Source organism: Hylobates moloch, unplaced genomic scaffold, assembly GCF_009828535.3.
Source record: "Hylobates moloch isolate HMO894 unplaced genomic scaffold, HMol_V3 SCAFFOLD_12, whole genome shotgun sequence".
Classification (NCBI taxonomy): Eukaryota; Metazoa; Chordata; class Mammalia; order Primates; family Hylobatidae; genus Hylobates; species Hylobates moloch.
In genome coordinates, this window is record NW_026652287.1 from 102,128,852 (window position 1) to 102,143,282 (window position 14,431).

Sequence of the window (14,431 nt, forward strand, 5' to 3'; positions counted from 1 at the left end):
TTTTTTTTTTTTTTTTTTTTTGAGATGGAGTCTCGCTCTGTCGCCCAGGCTGGAGTGCAGTGGCGTGATCTCAGCTCACTGCAAGCTCCGCCTCCTGGGTTCACGCCATTTTCCTGCCTCAGCCTCCCAAGTAGCTGGGACCACAGGCACCCGCCACCTCGCCCGGCTAATTTTTTGTATTTTTTTTTTTAGTAGAGACGGGGTTTCACCATGTTAGCCAGGATGGTCTCAATCTCCTGACCTCGTGATCCACCCGCCTTGGCCTCCCAAAGTGCTGGGATTACAGGCATGAGCCACCGCATCTGACACTTTTTTTTTTTTTTTTGAGACAAGATCTCACACTGTCACCCAGGCTGGAGTGCAGTGGTGCAATTATGGCTCACTGAAGCCTCAAATCCCAGGCTCAAGGGATCCTCCTGCCTTGGCCTCACAAAGCGCTGGGATTACAGGCGTGAGCCACCACACCTGGCTGTGTCATTTCTTTAAAGGAGTCACCAGCTGTTCAATCCTATTATAGCCGAATGGGTCTCAATTCAGGGAGGGGAAGGGAGGGTGACTGGCTTTTTATTCAACCACAGTCAGCGCCCTCTGCATGTCTGCTGCGCATCCTTCTGCGATTTGTTTTTTGTGTTCAACATGTTGCTGAGATCTGTTTGTATCTGTAGACGGAGCCCTTGCCCAGTGGTCAGAAAGCTATAGCTTGTGGGTGCTGACCACCTGTTGTGTTTTATCTTTTGTTGTGGTGGTGGTGGTAAAATAAACAACATAAAATTGACCAACTTCCCTGTTTTAAAGTGCACAATTCAGTGGCATTTAGGATACCTCCAGTATTGTGCAACCATCACCACTATCTACTTCCTGAGCTTTCTCGTGATCCCAAATGAATACTGTATCCAAGAAGTCACTCCTAGCCAGGCACCATGGCTCATGCCTGTAATCCCAGCACTTTGGGAGGCCAAGAAGGGAGATCACTTGAGCCCACTAGTTTGAGAACAGCCTGGGCAACATAGGGAGACCCTGTCTCTAGAAAAATAAAATTAGCTGGGCATGGTGGTGCACACCTATGGTGTCAGCTACTTGGAGGCTGAGGTGGGAGAATCAGGTGCGCCATGACCACTCCACCGCACTCCAGCCCGAGAGGCAGAGTGAGATCCCGTCTTCAAAAAAAAAAAAGTCACTTCTCAGACCTCCCTCCCCCCCAGCCCCTTGCACCCAGCCATCTTTCTGCCTCTACAGATTTGCCTATTCTGAAAGGTGATTTTTGTCAATAGAAGTGGGATGGAACACAGTCATTCCCATTCATTCACACACCATCCCTGGCAGTCTCCTGCCCCACAGCACTGGTGGAATAGTGGTGCCAGGCATGGCGTGTCCCGCAACACCTGAAACGTTCATTGTCTAGCCCTTTACAGAGAAAGTTTGCTGACTCCTGCTTAGATCACTCATTTAGAGTTTAGTGATTGATCCATCCTCTCTTTGGTGTGGGCTCTGACCTCTTACTACTGCAAACAATACTATGATGAACGTCTGCCCATGGGCGGGAAGGCCTCTCTCAGGCTGCCCAGGAGTGGAACTGCTAGAACAAAGCAAAGGTGGGGCCTTCGGCTATAATCGATGCCGACCAACCATTTCCCAAAGTGGCTGCAATCACCACCTTTCCCAGCAGGCAGAAATCAGCTCCCGTGTCCGCGCCTGCCAGCACTTGGAGCTATCCGGTGGTCGAGTCCGCCCGCCTCCAAGTGTAACTCCCCCTCTTCCAGCTGACCTGGATGCTGGCATTCCAAGTGAGTTGGCTTCTAATGTTTCAAAAACACATCATGTCTCCTTCCTGCCAGTTCCACGCCCCTGTGCAAAGTGGCCAGGGAGGGTCCCTTCTGCGTAGGACATGGTGCTGCTGTGTGTCCCTGCAGCACGGCTGCTGCTTGGGCCTACAAAAATCCATTCTCCCTTCCCCTGTGACCTCATCTTGACTTTCCTCACCCACCCTTTGCCCCATATGGTTTCAATGTGACTGGGCCCATAGCCTGGCTCCAGGGTGGGTACATCACCAGGCCTTCCTGTCACCTTCGCAACAGTGATGGGCTCAGGATCTGCCATCTGACCCAGGTGGCACTGGGAAAGAGGTGCTGTGTTTTGGCTGCGATATGGGCCTGCTGTTAGGACCCATGCTGAGCACCTCATGGAGGAACCTGCCTAAGAGTGAAGCCAGCAGAGTTCAGCAGAGTGATGGAGAGATGCTCTGGACTTCACTTGTGCCCCTGGATCAAACTATGCCTAAAGCCCATATAACTCATGGACTTCAGCTACACAAGGCCATAGACTGCCTTTAAAAAAAAAAAAAAATGTGACCAGGTGCGGTGGCTCACGCCTGTAATCCCAGCACTTTGGGGGGCCGAGGCGGGTGGATCAGCTGAGGTCAGAAGTTCAAAACCAACCTGGCCAACATGGAGAAACCCCATCTCTACTAAAAATACAAAAATTAGCTGGGCATGGTGGCGGGTGCTTGTAATCCCACTTACTTGGAAGGCTGAGGCAGGAGACTCACTTGAACCCGGGAGGCAGAGGTTGCAGTGAGCCAAGACCATGCCACTGCACTCCAGCCTGGGCAACAAGAGTGAAACTCCATTGCTGCTGTTTTTCACAATAGCAAAGACTTGGAACCAACCCAAATGTCCATCAATGATAGACTGGATTAAGAAAATGTGGCACATATACACCGTAGAATACTATGCAGCCATAAAAAAAGATGAGTTCATGTCCTTTGTAGGGACATGGATGAAGCTGGAAACCATCATTCTGAGCAAACTATCGCAAGGAGAGAAAACCAAACACCGCATATTCTCACTCATAGGTGGGAACTGAACAATGAGAACACTTGGACACAGGATGGGGAACATCACACACTGGGGCCTGTCGTGGGGTGGGGGGAGGGATAGCATTAGGAGATATACCTAATGTAAATGATGAGTTAATGGGTGCAGCACACCAACATGGCACATGTATACATATGTAACAAACCTGCATGTTGTGCACATGTACCATAAAACTTAAAGTATAAATTAAAAAAATAAAAAATAAAAATAAAAAAAGAAACTCCATCTCAGGGGGAAAAAAATGTGGTAAAATACACACAGTATAAAATTTACCATCTTTTTTTTTTTTTTTGAGATGTGGAGTCTTGCTCTGTTGCCCAGGCTGGAGTGCAGTGGTGAGATCTCGGCTCACTGCAACCTCCATCTCCTGGGTTCAAGCAATTCTCCTGCCTCAGCCTCCCGAGTAGCTGGGACTATAGGCGTACATCGCTATGCCCGGCTAACTTTTATATTTTCAGTAGAGATGGGGTTTCACCATGTTGGCCAGGCTGGTCTCAAACTCCTGAGGTCAGGTGATCTGCCCGCCTCGGCCTCCCAAAGTGCTGGGATTACAGGCCTGAGCCACCGTGCCCAGCCTAAAATTTACCATCTTAACCCCAGTTCAGTGGCATTAAGTAGTCACAATTGGTTGTTGTACAACCAATCTCCAGAGTTTTTCATCTTGCAAAATTACAATCGTGTACCCTAGGTCAGGGACAATGGCTCACACCTGCAATCCCAGCATTTTGGGAGGCAAAGGTGGGTGGATCACTTGAGCTCAAGAGTTCCAGGCCAGCCTGGGCAACGTGGTGAAACCCCGTCTCCATAAAAAATACAGAAATCATTTTAAAAATGTGTACTCATTAAACTACTTCCTATTCTCCCCACTCCTCCCAGCCCGACTACAGCCATTCTACTGTCTGTCTCTATTATTCTCACTCTCTGACTACCTCACAGACGCGGAATCAGACAGTAATTGTCCTTCTGTGACTGGCTTATTTTCACTTTTCACTTAGCATGATGTCCTCAAGATACATCTACATTGTGTGTTTTTTGTTTTGTCTTGTTTTTTGTTTTGTTTTGAGACAGAGTTTCCTCTTGTTGCTCAGGCTAGAGTGAAGTGGCACGATGTTGGCTCACCGCAACCTCCACCTCCCGGGTTCAAGCGATTCTCCTGCCTCAGCCTCCTGAGCAGCTGAGGTTACAGGGATGTGCCACCACGCCCGGCTAATTTTGTATTTTTAGTGGAGACAGGGTTTCTCCATGTTGGTCAGGTTGGTCTCAAACTCCCGACCTCAGGTGATCCACCCACCTCAGCCTCCCAAAGTGCTGGGATGAAGACTGAATCATGTCCCACTGCTCGGATGGGCCACATGTTGATTTTCCATTCATTCGATGATAGGCACTGGGTTGCTCCTACCTCTGGGCTATTGTGAACGATGCTATGAACATGGGTATATAAATTGCCTTTTTTGTTTTGGTGTATTTTGTTGAGACAGGGTCTCGCCGGTCCCCCAGGCTGGAGTGGCAGTGGGTCACTGCATCTTCCACCTCCCAGGCTCAAGCAATCTTCTCACCTCAGCCTACTGAGTAGCTGGCAGCGCACGTGCATTCCCACGCCTGGCTGATGCATTTTGTTTTATAGAGATGGGTTCTCACTAGGTTTCCCAGGCTGGTCTCAAACTCCTGGGCTCCAGAGATCCTCCTGTCTTGGCCTCCCTAGTGCTGGGCTTATAGGTCTGAGCCACTGCGCCGGGCCTCAAATGGCCTTTTCCAGCCTGAGCGAGGAGGAATTGGGTTTTGGTTCTTGCAGAGAGTCATGCCCAATTCAGCCCCTGAGGTGACTGGGCCAGAGGACTTCGCGGTGTTGGAGGGAGCGGTGGCTGCAGGCCACGAGGTGACTGGCTGAGCAGATCACATGCTCTCACTGAACCCCAGACCCAGAGAGAGGAAAACAGCAAGTAAGCCAGGGAAAGCGAAGGGGATGGTCGTGCCTGTGGCCGGTCCGTCTTCTCTCCCAGCCCTGCCTGTGAGTGGCTGCCAGGGCCACACTATGGCCAGCGCCAGTCTGGATGCCAGCACCTCGGGGAATTCTGCATCATGTGGGTGTGTCCTGCAGGGGGCGCAAAAGCCCCTGCCCTCCTTAGAGCTGGGGTGCAGCTTGTGACCCAGGTCCTGCGCACTGCAGCCCCTCTGAGGCTCCTGTGTGAAGCCGGGTATCACGGGGTGTCACAGGCAGATGCCTTGTGATTTGGGGCCGCAGAGTCCCACCCCGAGCAGCGTGGCTGAGGGTCTTTCCAGTGGCCCCAGTGGTCTTCGTTCCTGGCTGATCCTACAAGCCAATATCCCCCACCAATGTATCCCTCTCAGCCTTCTCCTCACCCCAGGGGAGGGAAGAAGCATGGCCCCCTCTGAGAAGCTGATGCAAGTTATGAGCAATTTCTGCAGGAAAATACAATGTCAGAAAGTTCACAGACCCCCTAAAGGCCTTTCCTGGCCTCCCTGGGGTCCAAGGGAGGAGGACTGATCTAGACAGAGGGAGCCTAAATCACCCGGATCTGGATCCCCAGCTGGGCCCTGAACCAGAAGGGGAGAGGCTACAAAGAATGCCAAGGAGAAACGCAGGCAATAGCGTAGCATCAAAGATAGTGTAGTGGGTAACACTGTAGCATCAAAGTTAACACAGTGTGTAACAGTGTAGCATCAAGGTCAAAGCAGGGGGTAGCGTGTTGCACCCCTACTGTGGTTCTGCAGGAGGTTTTCCTTGTGGCAGGAGATACCTGCTGTGCATCAGGCAAAGATGTACAATGCCTGCAACACAGTCTCAAAACAGCCGGGCTCACGCCTGTAATCCCAGCACTCTGGGAGGCCGAGGCCAGCAGATCGCCTGAGGTCAGGAGTTGGAGACCAGCCTGGTCAACATGGTGAAACCCCATCTCTATTAAAAATGCAAAATTAGCTGGGCATGCTGGCGCACGCCTGTAATCTCAGCTACCCAGAGGCTGAGGCAGGAGAATCGCTTGAACCCAGGAGATGGAGGTTGCAGTGAGCTGAAATCATGCCATTGCACTCCAGCCTGGGCAAAAAGTGAAACTCCGTTTCAAAAAAAAAAAAGGCTCAGGAATGGAAAGGCAGGGGTGGGGTGGTAAGAAAGGAAGGGAGAGATGGGGGAAAAAAGAGGAGGAGAAAGGATAGGAAAAATCGTGTTTATGTCTATACCTGGGAAGAGATCGCAAGGGAGGAACAGAGAGAAGGAACACAAATGTATCCAAAAGTTAAAAACTGATGATTCTATACTGTATGATTCCCTTTATGTGACATGTACAAAACAGAAAATCTACAGAGACAGAAGGCAGAGAGGGCTTCGTTGTGGGGGGTGCATGGTTGGGGGTGATGGCTAAGCAGCTGCAGGGTTTCGTTGGGGGATGATGAAAATGTTCTACAATCGATGTGGTCATGAATGCCCAACCCTGTGAATATACTGAAAAGCACTGAAGTGTGCACTCTGGGTGAACTGTAGGGTAGGTGAATTACATCTCAAAAAGCTGTCTAAAAAACAAAAACAAAAAAGAAAAAACACTGGCGAATCTTAGTGAAAGTCATATGGGTAGTCACATGCTATTGCTTCAACTTTTCTGTAAATTTGAAGCTTTCCCAAAATAAAAAGTTGGAGGAGGGAGGAGACAGAATCCAGGTCCGGGGCTGATTTGACCCACGCCCCATTTCAACCAAAGAGGGGCTCCCGAACCTCAGATCTCCGCCGCCACGTGTCCCACTAGCTACTCCTCCCACATGGCTCTCGTGGTCCCCTGAACCCACGCGGAATCCTATCCTTTTTCAGCCTGGCCAGAGGCCCCGTCAGGACAGCCGCGTCAGAAGTCTCAGAGGCTGCCGGTATCTCATTCCCTCGTCAGTCTCCCTTTCCTTCCACACAGTCCCCTGGAGCCTGCCGGGAACCATGCTCACACCCTTCCACCCCAACCCAGCCAGACCCTGACAACCACCCCATGAGGCGGTGCCGGTGGTCCTGTTTTAGGAAATCAGGGAAGCGAGCTTCAGGGACGTGCCTGGAATTGCCAGTCACAGGCAGAGCTGGGAGGCGAGCCCAGGACTTTAGAAGCCACACTGGGGACCCACGGATCTGTGTGGCCATCACACACCTGCTAGAAGCAACACCCTTTCCCTAGAAAAATGAACCTGGCCAGACACAGTTTCAGGGGCTCCTGGACCGCATCTGAAGGCTCCTGGGGTACCATGAGTCTCAGAGGACAGGGAGACCAGTCCCTGGCAGCCCCTGCATGCCCCTACTCCCCCCGGAGTAGACGCATCCCCTCCCAGAAAGACCTGCAGCAGGTTCCAGCAATCCCACCTACTGCACTCCTGGGTGAGCCCCTCCACCCACCAACCCGCCCCGGCATTCCAACCCCCTCAGTTACTCAGGGAATGAAATGACAATCCCAGTCAGTAGGGGTTTGAGTTCTCATCCTGTGCCTCTGCTGGGCTCCAAGCAATCCTGGAGGCAGGCCCCTACACCCCCATTTCACAGGTGAGGAAACTGAGGCACACAGAAAGACAGTCTTAGGAAGCAGGGTCAGCCTGGGTGCCCAGGCCGCCTCTAAAGCGCTCAGCCTGGAGACCACGGGTGAGGAGGTGTCCCCCACCCCACACACAGCACACCAGAGCCCACCTCGGCGGGCGATCTCCGCCTTCAGCAGCCCCTCCATGGCGTCCGACTCGGCCAGGTCCAGGGCCAGGTCCCCGTCACTGCTGACGGCGGCGATGTTGGCCCCGTGGCTCAGGAGGTACCTGGGGGTGGGGGCTGGTCAGGGCTGAGGGTCCAGGCCCCCACCCCAACCAGGTCCTGCCCGGCCCTCCCTTGCCTCACCTGGCAATGTCTAGGTAGCCGCAGGAGGCGGCCACGTGCAGGGGCGTCCAGCCCTCGTTGTCTGCCTGGTTCACGGTGGCGCCTTGCTCCACCAAGAAGCGCACCACCTCCAGGTTCTCATCAATGCAGGCCTGGGGGTGGGAAACAGCCGTCAGCCGCACCTACCCCAGCCACGGTGTCCCAGCAAGGCAGGACTCCAGAGGGAGCCACGAAAACAGATCCAGGGACACCGTGCTAGGACAGTGGGGAAAACGACCCCACAGCCTCTGGCCACCGGCTGTTTAAGATACGCCTGGTTGCCCAATGGTCAGGTCAGCCAGGCCTTCAGCGCTCAGTGGAAACCACAAAGGGACTCCTGGCTACCTGCAAACAGGAAGTGAACGGGGAAGGGATGGCACTTCTCATCCGGGTTCGGGAACCCCACAGGGTACTTGTTAGACACAGCAAAACCCCCGTCACCACCCACAGGTGGCGCTTCCAGTGCTCAGACTAGGGAAGAGGTTCCAGCCCCTCCTCCTTCAGAGCCAGAAGTCCTGGCCCCCAGCCCCTCCTGCCTTAAACCCAGCCAGGTCCTTCCAAGGGTCATGCCTGGAAGCCACCCCAGCAGACACTCTGCGGGATCGAAGCCGTGGGTCCAGGGCTGTGCAGGAGTGGGAAGGCCACCCTGTGCTGGACAGACTCAGGGACCTGGGCGGGACTCCCAGAGGGGTGAGACAGCTGCACACCTGTGTGCCCGGGCCCCAGGCTGCCACACTGCAGCTCACGGAGGGCCCCTCTGCACGGGGCACTGCAGGGAGGGGCTGACACAGCTGTCACACTCCGGTTCACAGAGGCCCCCTCTGCACAGGGCACTGCAGGGAGGGGCTGACATGGGCCGTCGTTTCTTTCTTCCCTTAGGAGTCCAAAACTTGGGGGGACAAAAGCCGAAGTCCAGGGGGCCGGAGAAGGGACTTGCCCCAGGCCTTGTGGACACTGGGTGGACTCTGGGACCTGAACTGGAGCTGAGGGAAGAGTGAAGCTAAACTCCTAGATCCACAGAATAAATTACCCCCCAAGTCCCTTACCTCTCTCCAAAGCTGCCCATCTGGAGAAGGGGGGAGGGAGCTACGAGGGCCAAGAGCATGAGGTCATGGAAACTTGGGCTGTGAAGGGGGCCGCACGTGCCCTGGGAACGGGATGAACTCGGCTCGTTTATTTCCACCCAGTTGTCATGGCAATGGGGGAGGGGGGCAAGGAGAGCAATGGGCCTTTCCCTTTCAAGGACCTGCCCAGTACAGGCATCCCTGTGAAAGATGCCTGAGACCTGGGCACCAGGGACTCCAGAGTCCAGGCCCAATCCCTCCCCATTCAACCCAGGAGGCCAGGCCAAGCCCCTCCCCCACTCAACCCAGGAGGCCAGGCCCCAGCCCCTCCTCCCTCAGACCCAGGAGTCCAGGCCCCCAGTCCCTCCTCCCTAAGACCCAGAAGTCCAGGCCCCCAGCCCCAGCCCCTCCTCCCTCAGACCCAGGAGTCCAGGCCCCCAGTCCCTCCTCCCTCAGACCCAGGAGTCCAGGCCCCCAGCCCCTCCTCCCTCAGATCCAGGAGTCCAGACCCCCAGCCCCTCCTCCCTCAGACCCACGAGCCCAGGCCCCCAGCCCCTCCTCCCTCAGACCCAGGAGCCCAGGCCCCCAGCTCTTCTCTGTTCAGCCCTAAGAATCCTGGCTCCAGCCCCTCCTACTCTAGCCCCCAACCCCCCAGCCACTAAGGCAATTGGGGGGCAGGAATAGGGGGAGTGTACCAGCCTCACCAAGTGGTTGATAAACCCAGGTGGGGTACCCTAAGAACTCGGGAACAGCCACAGCAGGGGGGTGATGCTTGGGGACCTGCCTGGAGAAGGATGCAGGACAAGAAACACAGCCCCAGGTGGAGAAACTGGCCGGGAAACAAGAGTCACCCAGAGACGGTGACCAACCGTCCGTTTTCCTAGGACTGAGGGTTTCAGCGCTAAAACTACGCTGTCCTGGGCAAACAGCATAAGCTGGTCACCCCACACCCAGACCTGACCCAAACCCAGCTCCCCTGCTTGCTGGCCACGTAACCTGAGAAGGGAATCCCTCCTCTCTGAAGGGATTCCCTTCCCACCCCAATCCCAGCCCACCCCAATCCTCCAGGCCTCCTGGGATACCCCAAAGAGTTTGCCAAGCAGTCACCCCACAGTGGGAGGAGAATCCACCCGAAAGGCAGCCTGGTGGACAGGGCTGGGGTGGCCTCTCGTGGGGTACAGGCCAAGTAGATGGCCTGGGGCCTCTGGGGGATGCAGGAGAACGGGGCTCAGTCTGAAGAGCAGAGCCAGGAACCCCTGTAGGGAAGGGGCAGGAGAGCCAGGGGCATGAGATGGTGGACGAGGAAGGGGGACAGGGAAGCCTGAGCGCCTCTCCTGGGCCTGCCAAGGACTCAAACCCAGAGGCCCAGAGCAGGGCTTCAGGGAAGCGGGACCCTGCTCTGGGTGGAGGAATATGTCTCAGATAGCACTAGGGACTCTTTAAGGAAAGAAGAATGGAGAAAGAGAAAGGGGGTAGAGGTGGCCATGACCTGGTGAACACCTGGGACGCACCATTCTCACAAAGGGAGTTTTCCACACGGACACCCGCCCTCCTGACCACAGCCCTGCCAGGACGGGGCTGGCTACTGGCCTTATCTCACAGGTAAAACTGACGCACGGAGGAACAATACAAATTCGGGACTAGAAAGGTGAAGAGCCAAAGTTAGAACTCAGGACCAACTTATTCTGATTTTGTTTTTCCAAACTGCTTCTCCTCTTGGGAAGTGTAAGGAAGCAGCAGCACCAGGATCAGTGAAACATACCAGGCGGCCGCGTCAGAGCAGCTCAGGTTCTGGGAGAGGGTAGCGCAGGGCGGCCACTGAGAACCGGGCAGGTCACGCATCCCACCCCCTGCCAAGCTCTCCCTCCCAAGATCCTCTCTGGCTCCATCAGTAAGCAAACCTTAGAGGTTCTGGCAAGGAGACAGAGGTGGCTCCAGGAAATGGGGGTGTGTTACCAGATAAGAAATCTGCTCAACAGGAGGTGGGGGTTAGACCCAATATCGAAGACTAGGAGGGAGGAGGCCTAAGGATGGGGCTTTTCTGTCACCAATCCTGTCCCTAGTGGCCCCACTGTGGGGTGGAGGGGACAGATAAAAGTACCCAGAACCAGAGCCACATTAACCGGCCCTGGGAATATAAGGTGGTCCCAGCTCTGGGACACAGGATCCCTGGAGGCAGCAAACATGCTGTCCTGAAGTGGACATGGGGGCCCGGGTTGGAGGAAGAAGACTAGCCGAGCTCTGGGACCCCTGGAAGATGTCATGACGGGGGGCTGGAAGAGCGAGCACAGACTAGAGAGGCAAGGGGGGTAGGGGAGCTGCCCAAATAAAAGGAGTGAGAGGTGATCCAAATCCACAGGAGGACGGGGTGTCCAGGCAAAGAAAGCAAGAGGATGGAGAGGTGGCTAAAGCCAGGGAGACGAGGTACTCTGGGGTTGTCCAGAAAAACGGTGATGACGCAGGCCTACGAGAAGGGGAGGCGGGAACGCAAGGAAGAGACATCCGTGGGAGAAGGCCATCCTAAGAAACGAGAGATGGCACAGGCCCCAGAAGGAGAAGAAAAAGGGAACCCAGCGAGTGAAGACGGCATGGGGTTGGGGTAGGGAGGAGAGATGCCCGGAGAGGACCCAGACAAGGGGAAGATCCGCTCCAAGGACATCACGTGGTGCAGCGCCGAGAAGGAAGTGCTCCGGAAAGAGCATCCTTGGGCAGCAACACACAGCACACAGCAAGGGGAAGAGGGAGCGGAGGAAGATGGAATCTCCAACCCGGGCCCCCATGTCCACTTCAGGACAGCATGTTTGCTGCCCTCAGGGATCCTGAAGGAGGTGGCAGGGAAGGATCTGGGCCTAGCCATAGAGGTGGCCCAGGCCACAAGCTGCAGACAGAAAGCGGCACAGGCCCAGGGGAGAGAATGCAGGTCAGAGAAAGCAGGACCTGCCTGGGAAGGGGAAACAGTGGGCCAGAGGCGGCGCAGAAGCCAGTAGAGCTCAAAGTGGTCCGGACTCAGGAGAGAGACGGCAGCGTTAGAGGGCAGAGTAGAGACGGCACGGCAAGGGCACTCGGGGGCGAGAGGAGGGCAGCGCAAAGTGACAATGGCCAGGGCCAGGCAGATGGACCACACCGAGCTATGGGAGCTGGCTCAGGTTCAGGAGAGGGCAAGGCAGGGAGAGACAAAGTCCAGGGCCGGCTGGAGAGGCTCAACATCGGAAGAGGGGAAGTCGAGGGAGGGATGGTAGGGGGACTGCAGGGCTCAGCACAGGCTGCCAAAGCCAGGGCCGGTTAAAGCGACTCCAGTGCGGAAGAGAGTAGGTCGACGCGGAATGGTAAGGAGGTCTGGGGCAGGGTGGTCAGCACAGAGTGGCTAAGCCCAGGGCCAGCTGAAGCGGCTCCAATTCGGAAGTGGGGTGGTCGAAGGGGAATGGTAAGGGGGACTGGGACGGGGTGTCAGCATAGGGTGGCAAAGCCCAGGGCCAGGAACGACGGGGCGGGTCGAGACTGGCAACGGCGGCTCGGAACCGGGTAAGGAGGATGCTGCAGGTGGCGCGGCAGAGGGTGGGCCTGGCCCCGGGAGAGGCCGGGCGGGGGGCGCTGACCTGGTGCAGGGCGCTGATGCCGTCGGCGTTGGTGGAGTCCAGCACGGCGCGGGCGGGCGGCGGCGCGGCGGGGTCGAGCTCGGCGCCGGGGCCAGGGTCGGCGGCGCGCAGCATCAGACGCGCCTCGTCCAGGTCGCCGCCCGCACAGGCCGCCAGGAACTCGGCGGCGCGCTCGAAGCGGACGGTGCGGGCGCGGCGCTCTCCGGAGCCAGACTCGGCGCCCGCCCGCGCCCCCCACTGCCGCAGCTGCTCCCGTCGCCGCTCCCGGGCAGCCGCCGCCGCCGCCCCCGGGCCAGCCGCCGGGCCATCCTCTCCGGACATCGCACCGCCCGCCCGCCCAGCGAGCGAGCGAGCACCGAGCCCCAACCGCCGCCACCACCCGCCCGCCCGCCCCGGGGGCCGCCGGGAACTGCCACTGGCCCCCCCCCCCCCACCGCCCCAGGGATCTCCCGGCCCCCGCCCGGCGTGCTGACGTCACGGCGCTGCCCCAGGGTGTGCTGGGCAAGTCGCGGGGAGCGCTGGGAAATGGAGTCCATAAGCGGAAGTTGCCCTTGGCCACTTTCAGGAGTCGCTGTGCCCCGATGCACACTGGGAAGTCCGCAGCTCCGAGGAGCCCAGTGGAAATCGCCAGATGAGGGCCTCCTCCGGGGAATGCTGGGAAATGGAGTCTAGGGGTGCCCCACGGCATACTAGGAAGCGTAGAGCACCAGGTAAAGGGGATGAATAGCAGGCTGCCCCGGGGCAGTTAGGAATTCGACTGGACAGCCGCGTGGGAGGGAGTGCGGAGAGAGGCAGGGTTGTTTTGTTATTGTTGTTTTATTTTGTTTTGTTTGTTTTGAGACGGAGTCTCCCTCTGTCGCCACGCTGGAGTTCAGTGGCGCGATATCGGCTCGCTGCAACCTCCGCTTTCCAGGTTCAAGCAGTTCTGCCTCAGTCCCCAGAGTAGCTGGGATAACAGGCGCGCGCCACCCCGCCCTGCTAATTTTTATATTTTTAGTAGAGACGGGATTTCACCATGTTGGCCAGGATGGTCTTGATCTCTTGACCTCGTCATCCGCTCGCCTCGGCCTGTAATCCTGCTGGGATGACGAGCGTGAGCCACCACGCCCGGCTGGGTTTTATTTATTTTGGGTTTTTTCCTGACCCCTTAACTAGAAATAAGCTCCACGAGAGCAGGATCTTTTGTCTTATGTGCACTACTAGTCCGGTTCGTAGAACAGAACCTGAGAGTACGTGATCGCAAATATTTTTGGAATGAATGAATGAATGAATGGGTTCCCCAGGGCACCATGGGAAACTGAGTCCGCAACCCAGAAGCCATGAAAGACAGTCCATTTCCAAGCTTCCCTGGGTGACCTCCCAGGGCATGCTGGGAAATAAAATTTGCGGTGCAAAGGTCAGGACCACGATCCTAGGGCACGCTGGGAAATGTAGCCCACAGGGCCACACCCCTAAGAGCACAGCGGGGTGCAAGGCAGGGCCCCAGGGCATCTCGGGCTCGGGGCAAGAGAAATCCACACTCCCTAATGGTAATCCCTGAGCCACACCGAGGAAAGGAACCCAAGACACAGCGTCCAGAGGGACAGGGCTCCCAGAGCCTTCCCTGGCCCGCGCTTCTCCTGCGCCCATCCGGACCTCCTGGGAACCGTCCAGGCCCCCGCGCGCTCTCAAGGCATGCTGGGATTGGTGGTCCCGGGCAAGGAGTTCCAACAGGTGGTGGGCGAATCACCTTTCAGCGGACCCAAGCGATGAGCACACCTTGACCTTCACCTTACGGATCCCGCGCCTAACTCCAGATTGGGAAGGTGGCTGGCACTTTGAGACAGGAAGAGACCCATAAAAATCATACAGAAAAGGGCAAAAATCCGGACAGAGACTACAGACTGTTTCCCAAGCGCTGTGGGAGTTTCCCAGCCACTGTGAAGTCCTTGGGTTTGCGCGGAGAAGTAAACTGCGCATCGCACGAGGCCTCTGTCTTTCCCTCTTTCTTGCTTTCTCTCTCTTTTTGTTGTTGTT

General features: G+C 56.4%; 1 protein-coding gene across 1 annotated transcript in view; it reads right to left on the reverse strand.

Annotated features, from left to right (window-relative positions):
* Positions 1-13,002, reverse strand: part of PPP1R12C (protein phosphatase 1 regulatory subunit 12C) — a 26,649-nt gene extending 13,647 nt beyond the window's left edge. The window contains exons 1-4 of the mRNA XM_058425789.1: positions 12,416-13,002; positions 7,738-7,868; positions 7,306-7,658; positions 6,857-6,944 (exon numbers count right to left, since the gene is read on the reverse strand). Coding sequence (XP_058281772.1) covers positions 6,857-6,944; positions 7,306-7,658; positions 7,738-7,868; positions 12,416-12,736 — 893 coding nt within the window. The 5' untranslated portion in view covers positions 12,737-13,002. The remainder of the gene's footprint in view (positions 1-6,856; positions 6,945-7,305; positions 7,659-7,737; positions 7,869-12,415) is intronic.
* Positions 13,003-14,431: the final 1,429 nt, after the last annotated feature.